At 42.4% G+C, this 25104-nt stretch overlaps 1 protein-coding gene across 2 annotated transcripts; it reads left to right on the top strand.

The window, feature by feature from the left end:
• The first annotated feature begins 273 nt into the window (after positions 1-273).
• On the top strand, positions 274-16941 carry Ei24 (EI24 autophagy associated transmembrane protein). Of its 2 annotated transcripts, none has more exons than XM_076924646.1 (11): positions 274-412; positions 4247-4355; positions 6299-6444; positions 7777-7837; positions 9171-9237; positions 9622-9746; positions 10045-10164; positions 10950-11061; positions 12670-12781; positions 13084-13158; positions 15846-16941. In XM_076924646.1, exons 2-11 carry the CDS (start codon positions 4314-4316, stop codon positions 16006-16008), a joined length of 1023 nt encoding a protein of 340 aa, XP_076780761.1. In that variant the 5' UTR covers positions 274-412; positions 4247-4313; the 3' UTR covers positions 16009-16941. The 2 variants fall into 2 exon arrangements, with proteins under 2 accessions (XP_076780761.1, XP_076780762.1); XM_076924647.1 differs by lacking the exon at positions 274-412 and adding an exon at positions 491-616.
• The last annotated feature ends 8163 nt before the right edge of the window (positions 16942-25104 follow it).

Genomic DNA, 25104 nt, shown 5'->3' with positions numbered 1-25104 from the left:
CTTAAAGGATTTCAGAAAGACGAGCACTGATGTGTAGATAGGTTGAGGAGGCGAACGATGGCCCAATAGTGAGAAGGGGTTTGACGAGGAGGCAACAAAGGGCTAGAAGCCTGGACCTGGATACCCAGAATGAACCTGCACGCTGAGCTCCAGCCAACTACAATTCCCAGGCTCCCAGGACACGCCCCTCCGGCATGGCCCCGCCCCGCCTCGCTAGCCCCGCCCCTGTCCCCCGACCGACAGGGTGCCAGCCCGACTTCCCAGCTGCCCCGTGCGGCCCGGGCATGCCCAGTGCGGGCCCAGCCCCGGCTCTCCGAGCGCCGGGGCGGAGCGGGCAGCGGGGCGCGGAGCAGGCGAGCCGAGCCTCGGTGGGCGAGCGCCCGGACTGGAGCCGCGGCGGTAGGGTGGCGGGGTAGGTGCAGGCCGCGGCGGGCAGTGGGCTCGAGCCGCTTGCAAGTCGGAGCCTGAGCCGCAGGGCCCACCGAGGGCTGGCAGGCCGGAGGTTCTGGAAGGGGCTGCGGCAAGGACCCCGGCCACCGAAGGGCCCGGGACGGCAAGGGCGGCAAGGGCAGGCCGGGAGGCGGCGGCGCGCGGGGCTCAGGCTCTCTCTCCTCAGGTGCGGCAGGGCTGTCTTTAACTCCGGTGACCCTCAGTGAGCGTGGTCCGCACCTTGTGCGCGGTAGTGGCTGGGGAGAAGGACGGATTCTCACCCCAATTGCCCCGACGCAGCGGGAGGGAAGGAGCCGAGTACCCCAGGTTGCCCAGGAGGTAGCCTGTGGCCGGGTGATGCGTGAGGGTGTTTACCTTTTCCCTACCTGGAGTGGGAAACCCCGGCTTCCTGCCTTCCGGGACTTGGGTTTGGTGGCTTAGAAATGAAAGTGCAGGAGTACGTATGTCTCGGTAGATGCATAATCTAACGACTGTCAAAAATGTATTGGCCAGCAGTGTTTCAAGGTTCAAGGAAGGTGATTTGCCCATGGGATGCTGGGGTTAAACAAAAAACCTCTTTTCGAAGCCTAAGCAAAAAAGTCCAGAACACTGAAGTTCCAAAATTGGTTGTAATTAGCTTTCACTCACTGTTGACAAACCGTTTAGATGTGAAATATTGTGAACCAGATGATGCATCTTGATTTTCTCTGTTGTAAGAGTCCTTTGTGTCAGTCAGTGTGTGGCCTCAAATTGTGGCAGGTTACTTTTTCTGCTTGTCTCTGGCAATTTATTAAACAGCAATTCACACCAAATGTTCTCTCCCATAGTAAAGCTGTTAGGCCCACAGTATAATATAGTCTTTCCTTCAAAGGCTCTATTTGGTCAGTAGGTACTTTGTTAGTTGGTACATGCAGAAGCCAGATATTAATCTGCCAAGGAGTCAAATAACAGTGGTTCTGGGCTATGACAGATGTTTGAAGCTCCCTGCCTGGGCTATGGGAGAAAACTAGAGTAATGAATTTCCCCACCTCAAATCGGGTGTATTCTTTATATAGGGTTACATTTATCCAGAATTCTCAGCTTTGTTTATTCTGTGAAGAATTTTAATTTACTACCCTTTATTTGTAGATGAGCGAGTTATTGGTTAAGAGGGTGCATCTGTACAGTCTTCACTGTACCTTAGTGTCTTACCTGCCCATCATGGGGCATTTGCTAGTCTTGAGGGCGTGGACTGCTTTTACCACAACTCTTGGAGCATTGTCTATATTGGTACACATGATTGGTGGGCTTGAGGGTTTTGGTTTTTTTGTTTTTGTTTTTTGTTTTTTTTTTTTTTTTAGGAGGGAGGAGTGGGAATAATGTTTCTTAACCTTAGGAACTTCTCTAGGTGAGCACATTTGGGTAGGATTTGACCTAAGGAGCAGATGGTGCAAATGATGTTGTACAGGCAGCCTTCTGACTGTATTCCCTGTTTGTCCAGTTTGAATGGCATCAGTCCAGTTGGGTCAGTGTGGTGCTACTTGATGAAGTGGCCAAAGGTCCAGGAAGAGTATCCTTTATGATTTGAAATTTGAGTTTGTATACAAGCTGACTGTGAAATTGTCTTATTAAGGTTATTATCTCTCAAATCGAAGATTCTGAGCTTGATTTAGAGGGGCTTGATCTTAAATCGAAGATTCTAAGCTTGATTTAGAGGGGCTTGATAACTTTGGAATCCTAAGTTCTCATATGTTTGCAAGTAGATTTTTCCCATTCACCTTAGAGTTCACTTTAAAGAAATGAGAGACTGTTATTTTAAGATTATTTATAGGGGCTGAAGAGATGGCTGGTTAAGAACACTGACTGCTCTTCAGAGGACCTGGGTTCAATTCCAAGCACTCACAAGGCAGCTCACAGTTGTAATACATGACTGATGCACAGACATATGCAGGCAAAACACCAATACACATAAAATAAAGTTTAAAAGAAAAAAAGCTGGATAGATCTCTTGGTTCAAGGCCAGCCTGGTCTACAGAGTAAGGTCTGCAGAGTGAGTTCTAAGATGGCCAGGGCTGCACAGAGAAACCCTGTCTTGAAAAACCAAAGATTTCCTACTATGAACTCTCTTGTCCTCTCAGTACTGGGGACTGTATGCTATGCAGGTTCTCAACTACTGAACTATATCCCCAATGTTTTGTTTTTGAGAGATGTCATTAGATTAACCAGTCTGGCCTTAAGCAGACCTTGGACTTATGAGCCTGTCTTAGCCCGCCAGGTAGCTGGGAGGCTAGGACTTCCCACCACCACCCAGTCTCAGTTTAATTTTTCTTGGTGTTGGGAATGGAACACGTCACACAAACACTCCACCACTTAGTTGTCTTTTTATTTTCCTCTATCAGTTCTTTTCAACATTGTCTGTTTGCCTGACCTTGCACGTACATGTGCCCTGATGTGAGTGTGCCATAGCAGTGTGCATGTGAGGTCAGGACAGCCCACAGGAGACAGGATTAAATTTACGTGGTTTGGCTCAGCAGAAGATACCTTTACCTCCACAGCTACCTCCCTAGCCCCAACAGAGTTATTTGCAACTCTGTCAATTTCTTAATTATAGAGCCAGGTTTCCCATTCAACTGAGAAGTAAAATGAGAAACCCTTACTGTTTATTATTGAGACAGGGTCTCATGTAGCTGCCTCAAACTTCTAATTTAGTGACTGATGACCTTGAACTCCTGATCTTCTTGCTTCAGCTTTCCAGGTGGTATAGGTATGTGCCACCATACCCAAACTAACCCTTACGTTCTAACCCTTCTAAAGACTGTTTGCAGGTGTGAACTTTATGGCCTTTTCATTTGGTACTGGCTCCAATGCATATTGAGTGAGCATGCATTCTGCCACTGAACTAGACCCTCAGCCCTAGTCCAGCTTAAAATTGATTATTACATGATCATTGAAACACGTGTGCATGTGTATATTTAAAATTAGAAAATGAACTGGTGCTGTAGGTCAGTGGTAGAGCACTTGCTCACTATGTGTGAAGCTCTGGTTCTGTGTTAGTGGTTTGGGGGGATGAAGTTAGAAAAAAACATAGACCTATACAGGGCTTGGTAGTTTTAGATGTCTTAAATTTTTCCACGTATTTGAGGACTATGACTAAAGTAATCAAAACAAATTGTTATTGTATGAGACAGGGTCTTCGGTGTGGAACGTAATGTGTGGCCGCCTGGTGAGGAAACTGTGGTCATCCTCCCGCCTTTCCCTCCTGAGTGCTAGAATTAGAATATACCATAGTATGTAGCTTCTGTGTGTGTGTCTGTGTGCGTGGGTGCTTGTGTAGGTCCAGAAAAGGTTATTGAATCTCCTGGAGCTGGAGTTCAGATGGTTGTCAGTGGTCTGACATAGGTGGGAATTGATCTCCGGTCCAGTGAAAGAGCAGCAGCCAGCTCTCTTCACCACTGAGCCATCTTTTCTAGTCCCGCATTCAAGTGCTCGGGTCTATATAACCAGTATAAAAACTGCTTAAGAGAGCATTTCTATCTCCAGATTCTCAAGTGTTTAGGAGGAGTAGTTTGGGAAATCAGGGCTCGGGGGAGACCACTTACTTCTCCAGGAGCACATTTTCCTCCTCCTAACTAAACATTCCTATAGTTTGAGCAAGTGTGGGGCTAGTCAGAACAACTTAACCAAGACCTCAACATAAAACAAAAAGATTCTTGTTGAACAGTTAGAGGTGTAGCCTCTTAGTTGATGTTATTAGTGTCAGAGGGGTACTAATAGAGTGGAGTCGTTTTGTAGAAACAGATTATGAAGTGATGGATCTTTAACGTACGTCTTTCTCCAGGCCCTCCATGATGAGTGGTTTGGGGGCAAGTCCCTCTTTCTGTAACTGATAGTGGGGCAGTGAAGAGATGGCGGACAGTGTGAAAACCTTTCTGCAGGACCTTGGCAGGGTGAGTATGTTTTGTTTCAAGGAATTTGTCCCTTAACCTTTTTCTTTCTTTCTTTCTTTTTTTTTTTTGTTTGTTTTTTTGTTTGTTTTTTTGTTTTTGTTTTTGTTTTTTTTTGTTAAAGAAACCGACCAGGAAGTCTTTCTTGTTTTGTGATTTTGTATATTTGTTGAGTCTTTTGCAGAGAAGGTTAGTTTAGTCTACATCACTCTAAGTAGGAATTTTGGGTATTTCTGAGACAGTCTTGCTATGTATCTCAGTCTGATCTTGAGCTCCTGGTGATGCTCCTGCCTCAGTGTGTCAAATACTAGGAATGAGTTGTACTATCCTGTATCTTAGTTTGTTACACAGCCTTGGCTGGTTTGAGTTCCTTTCAGTCCCGTTTCTCTTTCCCAAATGTTGGAATTTCAATTGTGAGCCTGTGTGTATCTGTGTGTGTGTCATCTGTGTGTGTTTATGTGGTGGATGTGGGTCTGCAGATGCACTCCTATTCTCATGGGGAGGCCAAAGCAGAACCTTAGGTATATTTCTGTATCACCTCTGTTACTGTCTGCTTTCTTGCCTTGAGACAGTGTCTATTTGGCAAGCCTGGCTTGTCAGGGAATTCTTGGGATCCAGCAGCAGCCATGACTAGCTTTTTACAAGAAGCTCAGGATTGGAACACATGTCTTCATGCTTGCAGAGCCCACACTGATTTCCAGCCCTTCTATTCTGTCTGCATCCTGTGGAAGGTGACAGGCCTGTCTATTGCCCAGCATTTTTAGGATTCTGGTTAGCTTAGCTTCAGATTCTCTTCTGTTGGCTTTTGAGACAGGTTACCTTCCAGCTGGCTGTATAGTCCAGGAGACCTTGAATTCCTGATCCCCTTGCTTTTGATCACAAGTGCCGGGATTATAAGAATGTGTAACCATGCTAGTTAGAGCCAGATAGAGTAGCACATATCTGTAATCACAGCACCCATCAGATTGAATCAGGAGGATCATGAGGTTTTGGCCATGGGGCTATGCAGTGAGACCCATCTCAAAAGCAGCGAGCGCAGCAGTGACAGCAAAATAAAAACAAAGGTATAAAGCACATCTCAAAAAGGAAAAAAAAAGATGGTAAAAATAATGGCTTTCTAGGCTTAGGGGTGACATTCTTAACTGCCTGTTAAATCAGTCTTAGAAAGAACCATGGGCTTATGAGATGGCTCACAGAGAGGAATGTGCGTCCAAATCTCTCATCACAAAGGGCCTGAAACAGATGGAGGAAAAAGCCTTATTTTAAAGATACTTTACTTCAAACTGTGTTTTACACAGAATGGCTTCACATTCCTGATAGAAGCAGGATGATGAACAAGCCTGACACTGAGTTGAGCCCCCAGGATCTGTTTGGTTTCTTGATTACTGTCTGAACAGCTTTGCTTTTGTTTCTGTTAGTTGTAGTTACTGTGTGTGCTTGGGTAGTGTGTCAGCTTTCTCTTCTCCCATGCGCTTCCATGGTTGTGAGACTATCCTTGTGAAATTCTACTTTGGATATAAATCTTGTGTGTGTGTGTGTGTGTGTGTGTGTGTGTGTGTGTGTGTGTGTTTTGTTGTGTGTTGTATGTATTTGGCTTTATTTGTATAATTTTTCTGTCCTGTCAATAGTGGCCTCTCACATGATAGGCAAGTGTTCTGCTGAATCCCAGGCTTCTCTTGCCTTTATTTTAAGAGAGAGTATTGTAAGCCCAGGCTGATCTAACTGAGAGAGGTATACACAGCTTCTCTGTACAGGCCAGACTGGCTTAGTATTTGCTATGTATCTCGTATCTCTGGCTGGCCTTGAACTTGGGATTTTTCTGCCTCAACCTAGAGAGGCATCTGCCGCCATGCCTAGTCAATGACTAGGGCTTAAAAGTAAAAGACTTTTGCTGCCAAACCCTTCTCCAGCCCACTATCACTCATTAAAAATGTCCTTATCTTTAGGGAATCAAAGACTCCATCTGGGGCATCTGTACCATCTCAAAGCTAGATGCTCGGATCCAGCAGAAGAGAGAGGAGCAGCGTCGAAGAAGGGCAAGTAGCCTCTTGGCCCAGAGGAGACCCCAGAGTGTAGAGCGGAAGCAAGAGACGTAAGTATAGGTGCACATCCCAAAATGTCAAAGGAGGGCACGTGAGTAAATGACTGGCCTTAGTTTAAAATAGAGGCCCTACATAGTAAGTTATAATGTCAGCATCCTATTAGTTTTTTTTTTTTTTTAAACAGGAAAACATACACACATGCAACGCATGCACACTGACTTAAACTAGGATTCTTATTTGAATGTGGTGTTAAAAATCTGTGGAGAGATGGCTTAGAGGGCAGAGATGCTTGCCTAGCAAGCCTGAGGAGCTGAGTTCAGTCCTTGGAACCCATGGATAGAAAGCTGAAAGAACCAACTCCATAAAGTTGTCCTTAGCCCTCTACATGCATGTCTCACACACAATGATAAACAACAACAACAAAATAAAATCAGTGCCAAATAGAGACCACAAAAAAATATTTGATGGATATCGGTCCATCAAATTGGAAAGTCTCTGGATTTATTGATAAATCCTACTCCCAAACTTTAATATGCTCTTACCTCAGAGGGCAGAATACACACACAGAGACGCACAACAGACACACATTTTATTTTCTTTGGGGGCTGTAGAGGTAGCTCAGTGTTAAGAATGTTTGCTGGTCTGGGTTCAGTTCTAAGCACTCATGGGGCTAACAACTCTGCTTTCAGGAGATCCAAGATTCTCTTCTAGCCTCCATGGGCTACATATGTGATAATACATGCAGGCAAAATACCCACAGAAATAAAAAATATTTTAAAAGTTATTTATCATTGGGAGGGTAGATCCATTTCACAGCACATGTGTAGGGGTCACATGATGTCTTCCAAACCTTTACATAGGTTCAGGGCATCAAACTCAGGGTTCCAGGCTTGTATGGCAAACACAGTAAGCCATCTCATTTGCCCCTTTTACATTTTTTTTTTTTTTCAGAATAGCTGGTAGTGTATATCTTTAATACCAGCACTTAGAAGGCAGAGGCAGGCAATTTGAAGCCAGATAGTTCCAGGCCAGTCAGGGCTAAAGAAAAAAAAAAATCCTATCTCAAAATGACAACAAAATAGAAAATCGGGTTTCACCTGGGTGTGTGGTGGCACATGTCTGTAATCCCAGTACTGAGGCAGGATGACTGCCAAGAATTTGAGGCTAGCCTGAACTTATAATGAGGCCCTGTCTTAAAAATACCTGGTTCCTTAACCTTTTAACAAACAGCCTTTTCTTATTGACCGAATTTGAACTTAGGAGAACACTAGGAGCTGAAAGATAATATAGATTCAATAGAATCTATAAAATGGAGTTCATAGATAACATTAGGAAGTAGCCTGTATGCCTTACAAGCTAAATTCATAATTCATATTTTCCAGTGAGCCACGTATTGTTAGTAGGATTTTCCAGTGTTGTGCTTGGAACGGTGGAGTATTCTGGGTAAGTGTTTTCCATCAAATTTTAGGATCTTTACAAGTATATTTAGATCGTTATTGATTAATATTTCCCAACTGTTTCTATGAATTGTCTTTCATCTTTGAGCTGCTAATATATGCTGATGATATGGATGGGGATGGGGGAGGGGAGTGGGGCACTGGGCTTTGTTTGTATGAGACTGTCAGAATGAAGCCCTTCATTTAATTTCATTTCCAGGGGATTTTATACACTCTTCTGGGCTCCATGGGCACCTGTATGCATGTGGTGCACATAAGACAACCAAACACATACACAAAAAAATAAATAAATAAAAAGAAAGCTTTAAAAAGAAATAAAAATACTGTAATACTTAGTAGTTCTAATACTTAGTAGTTGTAATACTCAGTAGCTTTAACTACCAAGGAAGATCAGAAGTTCAGGGTCCTCCTTGGCTACATAGTGAGTTTGAGATTAGGCTGAGATATGTAAGACCCTGCCAGGCAAAGTGGTACACACCTTTAATCCCAGTGCTTAGGAGGCCGAGGCAGGCAGATCTCAATGTTGGATCTCAAGGAGATACTAGTCTACAGAGTGAGTTCTAGGACAGCCAGGGTTGTTACACAGAGGAACCTTGTCTGGAAAGACAAACTTACTAGCAAAAACACACAGAACAACAAATGGACTTGGATTCTGTGCAGAGTCTGTAGTGTGTTTTATACCTTGTTCACTTATGTAACCAGAGTCCTGAGTATATGTTTGTTTATATGATTCATTGACAGATTTTAGTATTGTTACAATTTGTGTTAACATTGGACATTTTTGGCTAGAACATCTGTAGGATCAGAGAAGGGTAGATGTGGCCAGATAAACAAGGTTCTCCTTGTTTCTGGTTGTAACTATTGGTTACCTATATTGAGTTGAGAACTATCGTTGTCTTTTGTGAGATTGAGATGTTTCAAGAATGAGTAAATATTGCTTTTGACCATGTGATTCAGTTTATCTTAATGTAAACATCTCACTAATATTTTCAGATAACTAGCTTTAGGTTTAACTAAAACACAACTGTATGCTTAGTATATATCTATACTTTGGGAATGTCAGTCAAATGTCGCCCCTGTCCCTCAAGTCTCAGTGATGCACAGTGCCATTTTGCTGCACTCTAGAGTACTTCTAGCCTCCTAACTTATAAACTAACCGTCTTTACTGGTAAGTCATTATGCGGAAAGGTGAAATGGCTTTAATATTTAAACTTGAGATCTGCCTGCCTCTGCCTACTAAGTGCTGGGATTAGAGGTGTGCCACTGCTGCCTGGTGCCTTGTAAAGGCTTTTGATTACTTTATTGCCTTTTTTCTTCAGTTCAGTCTCCTCTTGTTCTATCGAGTGTTTATTCCTGTGCTTCAATCAGTAACAGCCCGGATTATCGGTAAGTGAGCATGTCTTATCTTGATGGGAATAAGACGTTTGAGATATTTGTTTTTAGTCTTCCTCAATTTACTGAGCACTTCCTAACACACCAGCAATTTGTTTTGAATTTAGACTTCTCAATAGCTTTTTGAAATAGGCGTTGTTGGGCTGTCCATTTCCTGTCTAAGTAAATGGAAGTTAGTCAAGCCATTAATAAAAGTACAGATTTAAATCCAGGTACCTTCTGGTAATTAGTCCCTGTGATATCTCTGTCACCTTGTAAGCAGGTTTGTTTCAAGATAGGCAGAACATAACTGAAGTGAAGCAGAGCAATAGTCACAGAATACTTCCATGTTGGGTCTTTCTGTCTAATTAAGCTAATAACTCTTTTTGCTCTTTTTAGGTGACCCATCACTACATGGAGATGTCTGGTCATGGCTCGAGTTCTTCCTCACGTCAGTCTTCAGTGCTCTCTGGGTGCTCCCCCTGTTTGTGCTCAGCAAAGTTGTGAATGCCATTTGGTTCCAGGTAGGTGCAGGACAAAATGAAGACTGGGTTCTACACACTGGGTTGACTAGGTCACACATTTTAGCTTGTAAAGTTAGTGGCCTATAAAACAATTCTCAATCCTTAACTTTTTTTTAGCTAAGCAGTGAGTTGGATAATAGTTGTGATTTTGTAAAATGAAATTACTGTCTTGTGTTACTGAGGCAGACTTTTCTTTCTCACCTGGCAGTTCTAGCAGCAAACCAGTACCCTCAACTTTGGGGATGGACACTGGGATTATTTAATTCATGTTTTGCTATATTACTGTTCTTTGTTTCAGGATATAGCTGACTTGGCATTTGAGGTGTCAGGGAGGAAACCTCATCCATTCCCCAGTGTCAGCAAAATAATTGCTGACATGCTCTTCAACCTTTTGCTACAGGCACTTTTCCTTCTTCAGGTGAGAAACACAGACATTTTAAAAAAGGAAAGTGGGAGGGGACTTCACAAAGATGGGTTTTTGCATCTATACAAAGATAGGGACTATGCATATATGCCTTTGAGATCTGTCACTGAACCTGAAGGTCACTATTTTTGGCTGTGGTTATTGCTGGTCAGCAATCTAGGATTTGTTCTTGTCTGCTTTCCGTCATGTGTTGGTTATTGGCACACACATCCAAGCCTGGCATTAGTGTGGGTGCTGGGGATTTGATCTCAGTCATCTTGCTTTCACAGCATCACTTATTACCTGATGAACATCTCTTTAAGAAGCTAGATTGAAATAGTATTAGGTAGAGCTAAAAATTGTTACACAGTTGAGATTTAAGAGGACACACACATACACAACCCACTTAAGAAAAAAAGTCAAGGCTGAAAAAATGGCTCATGGGTTGAGAGTATTTACTGTTGTTGCAGAAGACCCAGGTTTGGTTCCTAGTACCCACATGGTGACATGCCATCTACACCTCCAGTCCCAGTTGATACATCCTCTTATGCCCACTTAGGGCACCAGGCACACTTGTACATATCCATATATGTAGCAGACTACTCCTAAATAAATACACCTTTGTAAACACGGTGGAGGGCTGACAGTAGTAGCAGGTTCATGCATTTGCCTCCTCCCTTTGGGATTCTGATCCTGCCATTAAACAGCGTCTGAGGCTGCTAGGAGGCATCTCTGATGGAGTCATGGGTGAGAAGTGTCTTACATTCTAGAGTTAAGATGTGCTGTGTTTTGTTCCTCAGGGGATGTTTGTGAGTCTCTTCCCCATCCATCTTGTGGGTCAGCTGGTTAGTCTGCTGCACATGTCTCTTCTCTACTCACTGTACTGCTTTGAGTACCGTTGGTTCAACAAAGGTAGGTCCATGTCAAGGAACTCGGACTGTAGAAGCCCCTCAGAAATGCTGGTGCTATACAGACTGAGCTGTTCAATACTTAAGCACTTAGCAGGTTTCTGAAAGGTTATTGGCCCATTGGCAAGTGGGAGATTACATTACGCTTACTAACTTTTGGGGCCAGGCAAAGTGTGTAATGGGATGTAGTTCTGTCAGAGGTTGGCAGAAAGAGCACAAGTTGGTTCAGAAGTTAAGTAGATGCCTGTGCATTTAGAATAGTAACACAAATTTTGGTTTTTACTTGGTATTGCCAAGTATGTAACGCCTGGCCTGGAGCACTCATTCTTTAGTTCAGGCTGGCTCTCAGCTTTCCAGCTTCCTGCTTCTGCCTCCTAGGTGCTGGGATTAATATGTACACTATCAGAATCCAGCTCCTTTGATTACGTTGGGATTTCATGCTATCATTTTTAAAGTCATTTTTTGAGTCAAGATCTCATGTAGCTAGCCCATCCTACTACCATTGAACTTCTTTGGAGCTCAGGGTGATTGTGAACTTTGGTCTGCCTTCATTTACTTTCAGAGTGTTGACATAAAGGTGCATTCTTTTTTTCCTGTGTGTAGCCTTGGTGGCCTGATGGTTTTTTATGGTCCAGGCTAGTTTCAAACTTCAATACTCTTGTTTTAGCCTCTTGAATGCTGAGATTACAGGTGTGTGTCACCATACCAGGCTGGGAATCTTCTAAGAAGACTGTGGTGTCCAGCACTTGTAAATTCTTGTAAATTTTTTTTTTAAGATTTATTTATTTATTTAAATGACTACACTGTAGCTATCTTCAGACACACCAGAAGAGGCCATCAGATGGTTGTGAGCCACCATGTGGTTGCTGGGAATTGAACTCAGGACCTCTGGAAGAGCAGTCAGTGCTGTTAACCACTGAGCCATCTCTCCAGCCCCTGCTTGTAAATTCTTGCACTCACTTTGATGTAGAGATAGGAGGGTCTTGAGTTTGAAACTAACCTGGGCCATATATAAGATCCTATATTAAAAACAAACAAAAAAAAAAACCTTTCAAATATTTGGCTGAAAGTAAGTATGTACTTTCAGTAGAGATGCCATTCTTTTGTTTGTTTGTGAGACAGGGACTCTGTGTAGCCTTGGCTGTCCTGGAGCTTGTTCTTCATACCAGGCTGGCCTTGAAGATTTGCTGCCTCTGCCTCTTGAGTGAGCCCTGGGATTAAAGGCACTACTGCCTGGCAAGATGCCATCCTTTTTTGATACTTTGTAGACTGCCCTAACAACGGATGCTGCTGCTAAAATTAATGTTACTTTGAAATTATTTTTGTAAAAATCTTTTCATTGAAGCTTTATATTACATTTGTATAATTCTTTGCAAAAGGGTCTTACTATGTAGTCCTGGCTGGTCAGTAGCTCCCTATGTAGACCAAGTTGCCTCTCTGCCTAGGATCAAAAGTGTGCACCATCAGGAACTTGGTAGATTTGTGTGGTTTATATGCTGTATCTTTGTTCACATGGTAGGTACCCCGTGTTTAAAACCCAAGCCTTAAATAATTGGCAGTTAGTCTTGTAAATAAAATGTACCTTACGTGTGTGCTGACTTCCCAATTTTAGGAATTGAAATGCACCAGCGATTGTCAAACATAGAAAGGAATTGGCCTTACTACTTTGGGTTTGGCTTGCCCTTGGCTTTCCTCACAGCAATGCAGTCCTCCTACATTATCAGGTAATTTGGCTAGAAAAAGAATTTGAAAAACAATAAAAACTCAGGTACAAGTATGTTTTAAGTAAGCATGTTTTATTCTGCTTCTGTATCAGCATTTTACATCATTTGAACATCAGGATTTGTTGTGGTGGTTAATAGTAAATGACATTTGTTATCATTAAAATGTAAATATAAAAAAAATCTGCTGCCTCCCTGGAGCAGGAAGATACTTAGAAATTGAGAAGTGAGGAGATAGGAGGCTTGTTATACTTTTCCTAAAAAGTCATGCCTTGTAAAGTTGACCTTTTGTTTTTTAAAAACAGTGGCTGCCTCTTTTCTATCCTGTTTCCCTTATTCATCATCAGCGCCAATGAAGCAAAGACTCCTGGGAAAGCATAGTGAGTACTAATGAGGAGGCTCGTACTCCATAAATCTCTTATGTGTGCTAAGGAAAGCCTTATGTCCTAGTTGGGGCTACTTATCACAGTGTTGAAAAACACCATGACCAAAAGTAGCTTGAGGAGGAAAGGGTTTATTTGGCTTATACTTATAAGTCAAGACCAGAACTCAGACAGCTCAGCAACATGGAGGCAGGAGCAGGCCATGGAGGGTGCTGCTTATTGGCTTGTACCACATGGTTTGCTTAGCTTGCTTTCTTAAAGAACTCAGGGCCATCAGCCCAAGGATGGCCTTTCTCAGTGGGCTGGGCCTCCTCCATCACTCACTAATTAAGAAACGCTCTAGAGTTGGATCTTGTGGAGCCCTTGTCTCAATTTAGGCTCCCTTTCTAAAGCGACTCTAGCTTGTTTCAAGTTGACATCAAACTAACCATCAACCTTAATCTATAGTTTATTTTTATTTTTTAATTTTTATTTTATTTTTTTTTTTATTTTATTTTATTTGGTTTTTCAAGACAGGGTTTCTCTGTATAGCCTTGGCTGTCCTGGAACTCACTCTGGTAGACCAGGCTGGCCTCGAACTCAGAAATCCGCCTGCCTCTGCCTCCCAAGTGCTGGGATTAAAGGTGTGCGCCACCACTGCCCGGCTATAGTTTATTTTTCAAGATTCATTTTTTTATTTTGTTTTAGTATTTTGTTTATATCATGCATGTGACGTGCCCATGGAGAGCAGTAGATGGTGTCAGATCCTGTGCAACTAGATTACAGGCTGTTGTGAGTTACCTTATGGGTGCTGGGAACCGAGACAGAGAAACTTATGAGATATGCCAAAATTTTTTTTAGTATAAGCACATAAATTATGTTTCCCAAACTGACATTCATACATGTGTGACCCTGTTGTCTCCTGGGCTTGTGATTTTGCTGCCTTGTCCCCCAATGCTGTGACTAGGTAGATACCACCAAACCTGTCCACTTTTACCTGTTACTTAGTTGTACCAGGTGTGGTGATTCATATCTTAATCCCAGCACTTGGAAGCCTGAGGCAGGAGGATGAATAGGAGTTCAAGAGCAGACTGAGCTACAAAGTGAGTTCTAAACCAATAGTCACTGAATATATGTCCTTTATAAACATCTAAGTAAAGTTTTTTTCCTTTTTTTTAAATTGGATATTATATTTACATTTCAAATTTTATCCCCTTACCCTATTCCCCCCACCACCCAGGAACCCCTTATCCCATCCCCCACGCCTCCTGCTTCTATGAGGGTGTGCCCTCACCTACCCCCCAACTCCCACCTTCCCACCCTCAAATTCGCCCCCCCCCCCCCCACTCAGTGTTCAGCCTTCATGGGACCAAAGCTCTCCTTTCCCACCTATGCCCAACAAGGCCATCCTCCCCTACATATACAGCTGGAGTCATGGGTCCCTCCCTGTGTGCTCTTAGGCTGGTGGTTTAGACCCTGGGAAGCTCTGGTTGGTTGATATTGTTGCTCTCCTCATGGGGCCAATAACCCTTCCAGCTCCTTTAGTCTTCTCTCTAACTTCTCCATTGGGAACCCTTGATCCGATCAATGGTTAGCTGTGAGCATCTGCCTCTGGGTATGTCAGACTCTGGGGGACCTCTGAGGAGACAGCCATATCAGGCTCCTGTCAGCATGCACTTCCTGACATCCATATGCGTCTATCTTTGGTGACTGCACATAGGATGAATACCCAGGTGGAATGGTCTTCATGAACCCCTCCTTCAGTTTCTGTCCCACACTTTGTCTCCATATTTGCTCCCTTGGGTATTTTGTTACTCCTTTTAAGTAAGACCTAGGCATCCACACTTGTTCTTCCTTCTTCATGAGCTTCATGTGGTCTGTTAGTCGAATTTTTGTTGTTTCAAACTTTTGGGCTAATTCCCGCTTATCAGTGAGTAAATACCATGTGTGTTCTTTTGTGATTGGGTTACTTCAGTCAGGATGATATTTTCTAGTTCCATCCATTTACCTAAGAATTTCTCGAATTCATTATTTTTAATAGCTGAGTAATATTCCATTGTGTAAATGTACCACATTTTTTGTATCCATTCCTTTGTTGAAGGAAGTAAAGCCCATTTTTAATAATGGCCATTTTTAAAGTAGTAGGCTCTTTGTGACCTGACCATACAAAGAAATGCTCTTAAGATCTGGATTCTGGGACTGGAGAGATGGCTCACATTGGCTCTTATTCTTCTAGAAGGGTCAGTTCAGTTCCTAGTATCTTGGTGCTTCACAGGCATCTGTAACTCTAATTTTAGAAGATCCTACAACCTCTTCTGGCTTCCATGGGCACCAGGTACAAAAGTCGTGCACAATCATACTTGTAGGCAAACAAAAATCCCAATACTTAAGATGCGGGTTGTAATGCGTTTGTAGCAGTAACAGGACATGCTGCATTTCTTCCAGTGGTGGAATTAATCTCAGAGCCTCAGGCATGCTAGGCAAATAGCCTGTCCTGATACTTGCTCTGCACCCAGTAAATATTTTAGCTGATCAATGCATGCGTCTAATATCTGTGCTCCTTTGAGTTCTTCTGCCTTGTTTCTCCCTATGTAGTTTTAAATTTCAAATCATCAGATAGCTATAATATGTTTGAAGCAGTAATTATGTTTGAAGTGGTTATTTTGATCAACTGGAAGCTAATGAATGATTTCTTGTTCTTTCAGTCTTTTCCAGTTGCGCCTCTTCTCCTTGGTGGTCTTTTTAAGCAACAGACTTTTCCACAAGACCGTCTACCTGCAGTCAGCCCTGAGCAGCTCATCCTCTGCAGAGAAATTCCCTTCGCCACATCCTTCTCCTGCCAAACTGAAAGCTGCTGCAGGCCACTGAGTCCTGCTGTCAAAGGGGCAGGTGGGACTGGGTGGTGGATGTGGCAGCTCTTGTCTCTGTTTTCCTTCCCTGCCATGGAAGGCAGGACCCACTGCCAAGGGCCCTCTGCATATCCCCTTGTTTTTGAATTGGAATCTTCCTGACTCAAGGATGTGGATTTTTACCACCACCCTGGGTCTGGAAGGACCAGAGTTTTCCAACTGTTTTTTTAAGCACTTGCCAGCTCCTGTGCCTGGACTGATTGGAGTACTTCCCCACTTCCTTTCCTTATGTCATTTACACCCCCCCCCCCACTCCTCCTGCCTTCCAGCACCCCTGGATGAATGGGCTTTGTAATTTTAGCTGTTGTGTTTTGTGACTTTGTTGTAACTGTTTTTCTGTGAAGCACATACATTGGACATGGGAGGTCGCTCGGGTCACCCTTCCATAGCCATCACTGTCTTGTTTTCTCGTAACTCAGGTTAGGTTTGGTCTCTACTGCTCTGCTGCAGAAAAGGAATGAGAGGAGTGTGGGAAATGGAGCCTGAAGAAATGGGACAGATAGACCTCAGCCAAACTGGTTGGGTTGTGAGGAGTCATGTTTTTTTTTCCCCTTGAAGGGGAAACAGTTTTTCACTGGTACATTTAAAGTTCCTCAGCTATGGGATGGTACCAGTTCTGGACAAGTGCCACTGCATCATAGTATGCTCAGAGAATCTGAACTTAACTCTGAAGATAAAATTTATTGTTGGCCACTGCCAGGTCAGACTGGTGTTTTAAGGAATACTGGGTGCTTCAAATAGGAACTGAAGGGGTAAACTTACTATTCAACCTGTGATTGCTGATGTTTTCCTGTCATTTTAAGAGTCGACACATGGGGTGGGAGGGCAGATGTAAAAAAACTTGTACAATTTTAAAATATCACAATTAAACGTGAGCTGGTTTCCCATAAAATGTGTAATGTTTGATTTCTAAATCACATCCTTGAGATACTGTATTCATAGACTGAATGACTTTGTGTTGATTAATCTGCTTATAGGTTTCAGAAATTAGTTCTGAAAGATGTTCTCGGGCTGACCTTGGGTCATAGTGTTTTAATTGTGTTTACTTCATCAAAGTGATGATTGTTGGGTTTTGAGATTTTTTTGTTTTGATGAGTGTTTTAAAGCAAGTATGTTCATTTCTAAAGTATTTATGAAGAAAGAAAGTCCTAGGTTTTAGTATATTAAATGTCATTCTGTAATTCAAGGAAGAGGTTATATACTTGATTTATAGAAACCTGTAATATATACACATGACAACTGTAGTTGAAAGTTTTATGTGCTTATATAGTTGATATAGACTAGTAAGTATCTTGGAATTGATTACAGTTCGTGCACAAAAATTGTAACAAGTGCCCTTAACCACTGAGCTATCTTTCTGCTGCTTTTTCAGTTTCAAAAGTGCTTTCCAGTGCTCTTCAGTAAAGAACACCTGGCTGCTCTTGCACAGCACCTGGGTTTCAATCTCAGCACCCATATGGTGGCTTAACAAGTCTTGAGAACACCCATACACATTTTTAAAGGGGGTTTCCACTAGCCAGGTGTGGTGGAACATGTTTACTTCCATCACTTGAGGTGAAAGCAGAAGGAACAGTGGTTCAAGGTCATCTCCAGTTACAGAGCAAGTTCAAGGACAATCTGACCTGGCTGGGACGTGCTTCAAAAATGAAAGGGAACGTTTTTCTTTTTTTTAATGAATTTTTTTTTTTTTTAAGATTTGTGTGTATGGGTACAACATAGTTGTCTTCAGACACACCAGAAGAGGGCATCAGATCCCATTACAGATGGTTGTGAGCCACCATGTGGTTGCTGGGAATTGAACTCAGGACCTCTGGAAGAACAGTATTCCTAACCTCTGAGCCATCTTTGCAGCCCAAAGAGAAAGTTTTTAAAGTTTTAAAAATGTAAAGAATTACATTTTAGTAAACCAACAAACAAATGAGAAGATTTGCCTTTTTTTTTTTTATTTTTATTGTAGTTGGTGCCAGTAAAGGCTCACTCATGTGTACAATAGAGATTGTGTAGTAATCAAAGTATGTACACACATTGTTTTGTTCTTACCACCATGTATGTGGGAAAGTAGTTCATCCCATGATACATGTGAGGAGGTCAGAGGACAGCTTTGTGGAGTTGGTTCTGTGCTTCCATGCTTGCTCAGCCATCTTGCCGTTTGTGTTTTGAAGATGGGATCTTACTGTGAAGGCCTTGCTGGACTCAAACTTAAGGCAGCCTTTCTGCTTCATCCTTATATTTAGGTTTTAGGTATGCGCCCACATGCCCACCCCAGAAAGTAGTGTGAACCTCCTTCACTAGGGTATCAGCAGTGGGTAATAGGAAAATAGTCAAAGGAATGCTAGGCTCTGTCTATGCCAAGTTCTGAGTGCCTGTTTGAGACAAACTAAAATTAGCAACTGAATACAGGGGCACTTCACTGAAAATGAAAGTTGTGTTGAGATTTTAAAAAAGAAAAGATGTGCTCACCTTTAATCCCAGCACCCAAGAGGCAGAGGCAAGTGAATCTGTTGAGTTTGAGGCCAGTCTGGTCCAGAATAGCCAGGGCTACACAGAGAAACAAAAAACAACTAAAACACATGTGCACCCCCTTGTTTGTACATATGATATGTTTCATGGTCATAGGACAACTTTCAGAAGTCGTTTCTCTCCTGGCCTTGGCCACAAAAATCAAAATCTGTTTTGTTTTTTGTTTTTTGTTTTTTAATGCAATCAATAGGGCTTGAGTTGTTTACCAAAGTGTATTTTTTAGGCCTGTGAGTTAGTTTAGTGGGTAAAGACATAAGCCTGGCAACCTGAGTTTGATCCCTGGAACCCACATAACGGTAGGAGAGAACCAACTCTACAAAATTATCCTCTGATGTTGACCTGTGTGCTGTAGCACTGGTTCTCATGCACCAGAATATATAAAATCATGGAGATAGAGAAAAATAGACACCACAACCTGGGTAAGCAAATGTGATGACTCAAAACACTAATCCACCCACTTTTGAAGATTTATGTGTGTGTGAATGTCACAAATGTCTGGGTGACTGCAGAGCCCAGAAAAGGGAATTACAGTCAGTTATAAACCATTTCTTGGCTGCTGTGAATTGAACTTGGGTCCTCTGAAGAAACCTTACTTGGTGAATCTCTCCAGTCTGTAGTACAATTGTTTTAATTTTTCCTCTTATAGTCTAGATGTCTGTTATAGGAGCTTTCTCAGGGTCCTAGAGATTAGACATAGGACATTTTTTATGCTAGGCAAGGGCTCTATAATTAGCCATATGCAAAGCCTACTGTAGCAACTTTTGAAGAGTTAGAAAGTAGGTGCTTCAGGTGCCTCCTGGTCCTGTTATTTTACATAACAGGATTGAACGTTGTATGTTAGATATCTCTAGTTCTACAAGTAATGCAGGAAAGACAGACTGTGCAGTCATTTCTGTTAACTGATCTGCCCTTGATAGAGACTAACAGGGTCTAAAAGGGATTGTGACAACCTGGAATAAATTCACAAGTGGGAAGTGAGCTTGGTAACTCTTATCTATAACCCTAGCATTTGGAAGAGTGAGACCTGTGTCAAAAACTCAGAAGTGGGCAGCTTCGTGCTAGCAGTTTGTGAGCCCCCTTAGATGGTGTCTGTGGAGGAAACATGGGAAGCGATGGTGATCGGATCACTGTTTAGCCATTTCTGCCAGCTAAGCTTACACATTACTTTCTGGTTGCAGCGGGACTACATCCAGCTCTAGTTTCATATTAACCTTTATCACTGAGATTGTTTGGCTACCCCATTATCAGTTCCTCCATGGGGTGAAAGTCTACTCACTCCTCACTAATACAATCTGTGATCAGCAGAAAACAAATGAAGTTGATCTGAGGTCAGTGTCAGAACCTTCTAACATTGAGAACAATACATCAGTGAAATATGCTTGCCTGGCCCTTAGGTGAATCTACAGACAAGTATCAATTAGGTGGGAGAAAGATGACATGACTGTAAGAAGCACTTGAGCACTTTCTGTCAGATATTTGCAAAGTATCGGTAAGCCAAGTAAGATTACTGCCCTCCTGGGCCAGATACTTCATTGAGTGGGTCTTGCAAATGAACAGCAGGACACGTGGCCTGATTGATTCTAAAAACAAAAGTTGTAAACTGGCTGTGGTGATCCATGTCTATCCAGAACTCAAGAGGAGAAGTGGGTAGATTACTACAATTTCAAGGCCAACCTGGTCTATGTAACAAGTTCCAGGACACTGAGGGTGACATTTCAGGACCCTGTCCTTAAGGGGGGAGAGAGAGGAAAAAAAGGTAAACTCTACTGTTTTTACAGAAATTTGTGAAGTTACTATATCCACCAAGTATAAGTAGTTAGATATGAAAAAGAAATAGAAATGTAAGAAATTAAAGCTGTTGTGGCATGGTGGTGCATGTGATTAATCTCAAGATTTAAAAAAGCAAGGGCAGGTGGATCTCTGAATTCTAGATGGACATAGTTGAGTTCCAGGCCAGCCAGAGCTACAAAGTGAGAGGATATCGCAACCAACAACAAAAGTGGTACTGAGGGAGAGATGGCTATCGCTTAAGAGCACACACTGTCCTTGCAGAAACCCCAGTTTGGATTCTAACACTCTTGTTAGGGCTCAAAACCACGTGTAACTTCAGCTCTAGGGGATCGACACCCTTTTCTAGACTGTATAGGCACCTGTACTCAAGTGTACACACACACACACACACACACACAGACACAATGGTAATTATGATGATAAAGACGTTTTAAAAGTAATATTGAGGTTAAATTGGTGTCACAATAAAAGTGGGGACATTTTCATATAAAAAGATAAGCTGGGCAGTGGTGGTGCACACCTTTAATTCCAGCACTCAGGAGGCAAAGGAAGGTGAATCTGAGTTCAAGGCCAGCCTGATCTACAGAGCAAGCTCCAGGACAATCAGAGCTACACAGAGATACCTTGTCTTGAACCCGCCCCCCCCCCCCCAACTCAAGAAAAGCAAAAACAAGCAAGCAACCAAACAGTACCCCAAAACAAAACCCAACCAACCAACCAAACATGGAAAAAGTTGAAAGATTTGGAGTATCCAAGAAATAAGAGATCTAACTTTATGTTTTTAAACACTTCAGAAAATGACAGCAGAAAAATGGAAATGTGCTAAATTATGACAAGTTCAAAAATTAGCACGTGAGGTCAGACCAAAAGGGCTGTAAAGTAGAAGAAATGGAAGAAAATATACAAGGTGGCTGAGGGTGACTCAGTCGGTTACCAGGCTTTTCAAGAGCACGTCGGATAATTGAAAGATAAAAGCTCAATGCCTGGAAAATACTCTGTTATGGGAGAGAGGGAGGGAAGAAAGGAAGTGGGGGAGAGGGAATGAGGGAGGGAAAGAAGGAGGGAGGCACTCACTTCATTCCTAAACTGTGTGTTTTGTGGGTGCTCTTTGAAAATATTTTGAATTTACAGTTTCATACATTCATACAACACATTTGATAGTATTCATCGTCTCCCTTCCCCATCCTTTTGCTTTTTTTTTTTTTTAGATCACATCATGTGGCTCAGCCTAGATCTTCTTTCAGTAGCCTTAAATTCCTGCTTCTTCTCCCCTGCCTCTCCCCTTTTAAAAAGATTTATTTATTTATTTTATGTATGTGAGTACACTGTCTTCAGACACACCAGAAGAGGGCATCGATCCCATTACAGATGGTTATGAGCCACCATGTGGTTGCTGGAAATTGAACTCAGGATCTCTGGAAGAGCAGCAGTCAGTGCTCTTACCTGCTGAGCCATCTCTATCCATCCCCAAATTCTTGGGTCTCTTTCCTTCACCTTCTGTGTTTCTAAAGTTCTAAATGTATGCTATTAGGAACAAAATATAGGCATTTACAAACATGTAAAGGTGCTGTTCTTTTTTTCCTTGTATTTTTTTGCTTCCCAAATTTAGCATAGCTGAAAAAGAATCAATAAAATAAGAAAAAAATTCCAAGAAGTAGCCATCTTATTAAAACAAAATACTCAAAACATCAGTGGAATCTGTAAGCATGTCAGCAGTTGAGGTGGAACACACATGTCATCCCAGCACTTGGGATGTAGAAGCTGGAGGATCAAGAATTCAAGGTCATTCTCAACTACACATTGGGTTCTACAACAACTCCAACTATATTAAACTGTCACAGAAAGACCAAAACTGGACCAGAGAAATAGCTCAGGTGTTATGATCTCTTGCTGCTTCTGTAGAGGACCCTGGTTCAGTTCCTACCACACACATCTATGGCTTATAACCATCTGTAACTCCAGTTCAAGGAATCCAACCCATCCTCTGGCACTCATACACATACAAATAAAATCTTAAAAAAAAAAACAATCTTCTAAATATTATAAATTTTCCAAACAAACAAACTTACTTCAAACCCATAAAATAAGGGTAACCTCAATAATATATCTTGAAAACACAGTTAGAGAAGTGGGTTCTATGACTAATTTTCCAGAAGAGAACAGATATATACAGAGGCACAGAAGTTTGAAGGTGTGTGTATGTGTACACACCTGTTATTGCCAGCATCTGAAAGATAGGACATGTTGGGCAGTGGTGGCACACACCTTTAATCCCAGAGCTTGGGAGGCAGAGGCAGGCGGATTTCTGAGTTCGAGGCCAGCCTGGTCTACAGAGTGAGTTCCAGGACAGCCAGGACTACACAGAGAAACCCTGTCTCGAAAAGCAAACGAACAAACAAGCAAACAAGCAAAAAGATAGGACAATCTGCAGGAGTTAGTTTTTTCCTTCTACCTTGTCTGGGGCTGGGTCTGTCTTGCTTCTTCTGCTTTGATGTGTACTCTGTGGCTAGCTGGATTTTGAGTTTTGGACCATTCTCCTGCCTTATCTCCCACCTCCCATTTTACAGAGGAACTCTGGGATAACAGATATGGGCCACTGAAACCCTGGGTTTTGTGTGTAGCTGAGCCTCTCAGAATCTGAACTCAGGTCACTGAGCTTTCACAGCAAGTTTTCTTACAGAGACAGACACGCTGGGGGCCCTGTACCTCTTTTAATCAATGCTCTTTCTTTCTCTCTTTCTTTCTCTCCAGTTCTGGGGATCAAATGTAGGAAGGGCCCCATACAACCTAAGGCCTTTGAAATTTGAATGCTAACTATTCCCCAAAGATATACGTACATATTTTCAACATAAATATTGAAAGTTTAGTTCCCAGCCCATGACACTGTTAGGCAGGACCCAATGGAAGTTGGTTGGCTCACTGGGAGTTTGCCCTTGAAGGGGATGTTAGAGCCTCAGTCTCTCTTGTCCTTTCTCAGCTGCCATCAAGTGTTACACTCCTTCCATGATATGTCCACCATCGTGGACCAAAATAACAGTGCTAAGTCAGGAGCTCATTTCTTCTCTTTTTTTTTTTAAAAGTATTTTTATGTGCATTGGTATTTTGCATACATGTACGTCTATGAGAAGGTGCCCAGTCCCGTGGAACTGGAGTTACAGACAGTTGTGAGTCAGTATGTGGGTGCTGGGAATTGAACCTGGGTCCTCTGGCAGAGCAGTCAGTGTTCTTAATCAATGAGCCATCTTTCCAGCCCTATCTTTTTTTTCCTTAATTAACCATGTAAAAATTAATTAAATTAACTTAATTTCCCTTGTTAACCATGTTATTTATTTTGTCATAGTAACAAAAATTAAAATGGACAGAAAGGTGAGGGCCAACAAGATGGCTCAGCAAATACGAGCAAGCCTGAAAACCTGAGTTTGATCCTTGCATGATTCCTCCTCAAGTTGTCCTCTGGCCTCTACATATAAGTGTCATCAGAGATACTTATACACAGTGAATTATTTTTTAAAATTAGAAGTGTAAATGTACACTTCAGGAAAGATTCACAGCTCTATTTGAAAGTCTTAACTCCTACAAAACATGAATTTTTAGTTTATATCATATTTTAATTCTTATTATACATATTAGTTATATGAATTTATGGGATTCACTCTGATATCTCCATATATATGTACACTGTCCACAGAATATATTCTCTCATCCTTACAGAACAAAGAAGTACTAATTATTTTGTGCATGTGTTTGTGTGGGGGTATGTGCCCTTCCTCAAGTGAAGGTGCCCTCAGTGGCTATCAGATCCCATGTAGCTGAAGTTCACAAGTAGCTGAAAGCCAGACACACCTTAACGGACAAGCCATCTCTTCAGTACCACTGCCCCCACTTTTAAATTGATCACATTGGAAAGTACATGCAATGCTCACTGTTCTGTAACTGCCTTACTATGTGAAGGTGTGGGTAGGGCTGGAGAGATGGCTCAGAGATTAAGCACACTGTCTGCTCTTCTAGAGGTCCTGAGTTCAATTCCCAGCAACCACTTGGTGGCTCACAACCATCTACAATGAGGTGTGGAGGCCCTCTTCTGGCCTGCAGGAACACGTGCTTCTGAGTATCACTGTTTTGTGATGACTTACTTAACACGATGCCATCCACTTGTATTAATCCTCCTGCCAACGATAGGACTTCACATGTATAATGCCCCGTTATGTATGTCCTCTGTAGGGTTACTGTTGCCGTGATGAAACACCATGACCAAAGCAACGTGGGGAGGCAAGGGTTTATTAGGCTTATGCTTCCTCGTCACTGAAATGAAGTCAGGACAGGAACTCAAACAAGGCAAGAACCTGGAGGCAGGAGCTGATACAGAGGCGATGGTGGGATGCTGCTTACTGGCTTTCTCCCTATTGCTTTGCTCAGTCTGCTTTCTTATAGAACCCAGGACCACCAGCCCAGGGGTGGCACCACGCCCATTGGGCTAGGGCCACCCACATCAATCACTAAGTAGGGAAATGTACTACAGGCTTGCCTACTGCCTGATCTTACTGAGACATCAGTAAGGGTTCCTTCCTTTCAGATGACTTTAGCTTAGGTCAAATCGGCATAAAACTACCCAGCACAGTATACACGTGTGTGCTTTTTTGCCTATTTATCTGTTGGTAGACAGTGAAGCCAATTCCCTATCTAGGCCACCGCCAATAGTGCTGGTAAGCACCTTAGTAACTGATACAATAGTAAAATCATCGCT

This window comes from Arvicanthis niloticus, chromosome 26 (genome assembly GCF_011762505.2).
Source record: "Arvicanthis niloticus isolate mArvNil1 chromosome 26, mArvNil1.pat.X, whole genome shotgun sequence".
Taxonomy (NCBI): Eukaryota; Metazoa; Chordata; class Mammalia; order Rodentia; family Muridae; genus Arvicanthis; species Arvicanthis niloticus.
This window is presented reverse-complemented; position numbering and strand designations above follow the sequence as displayed.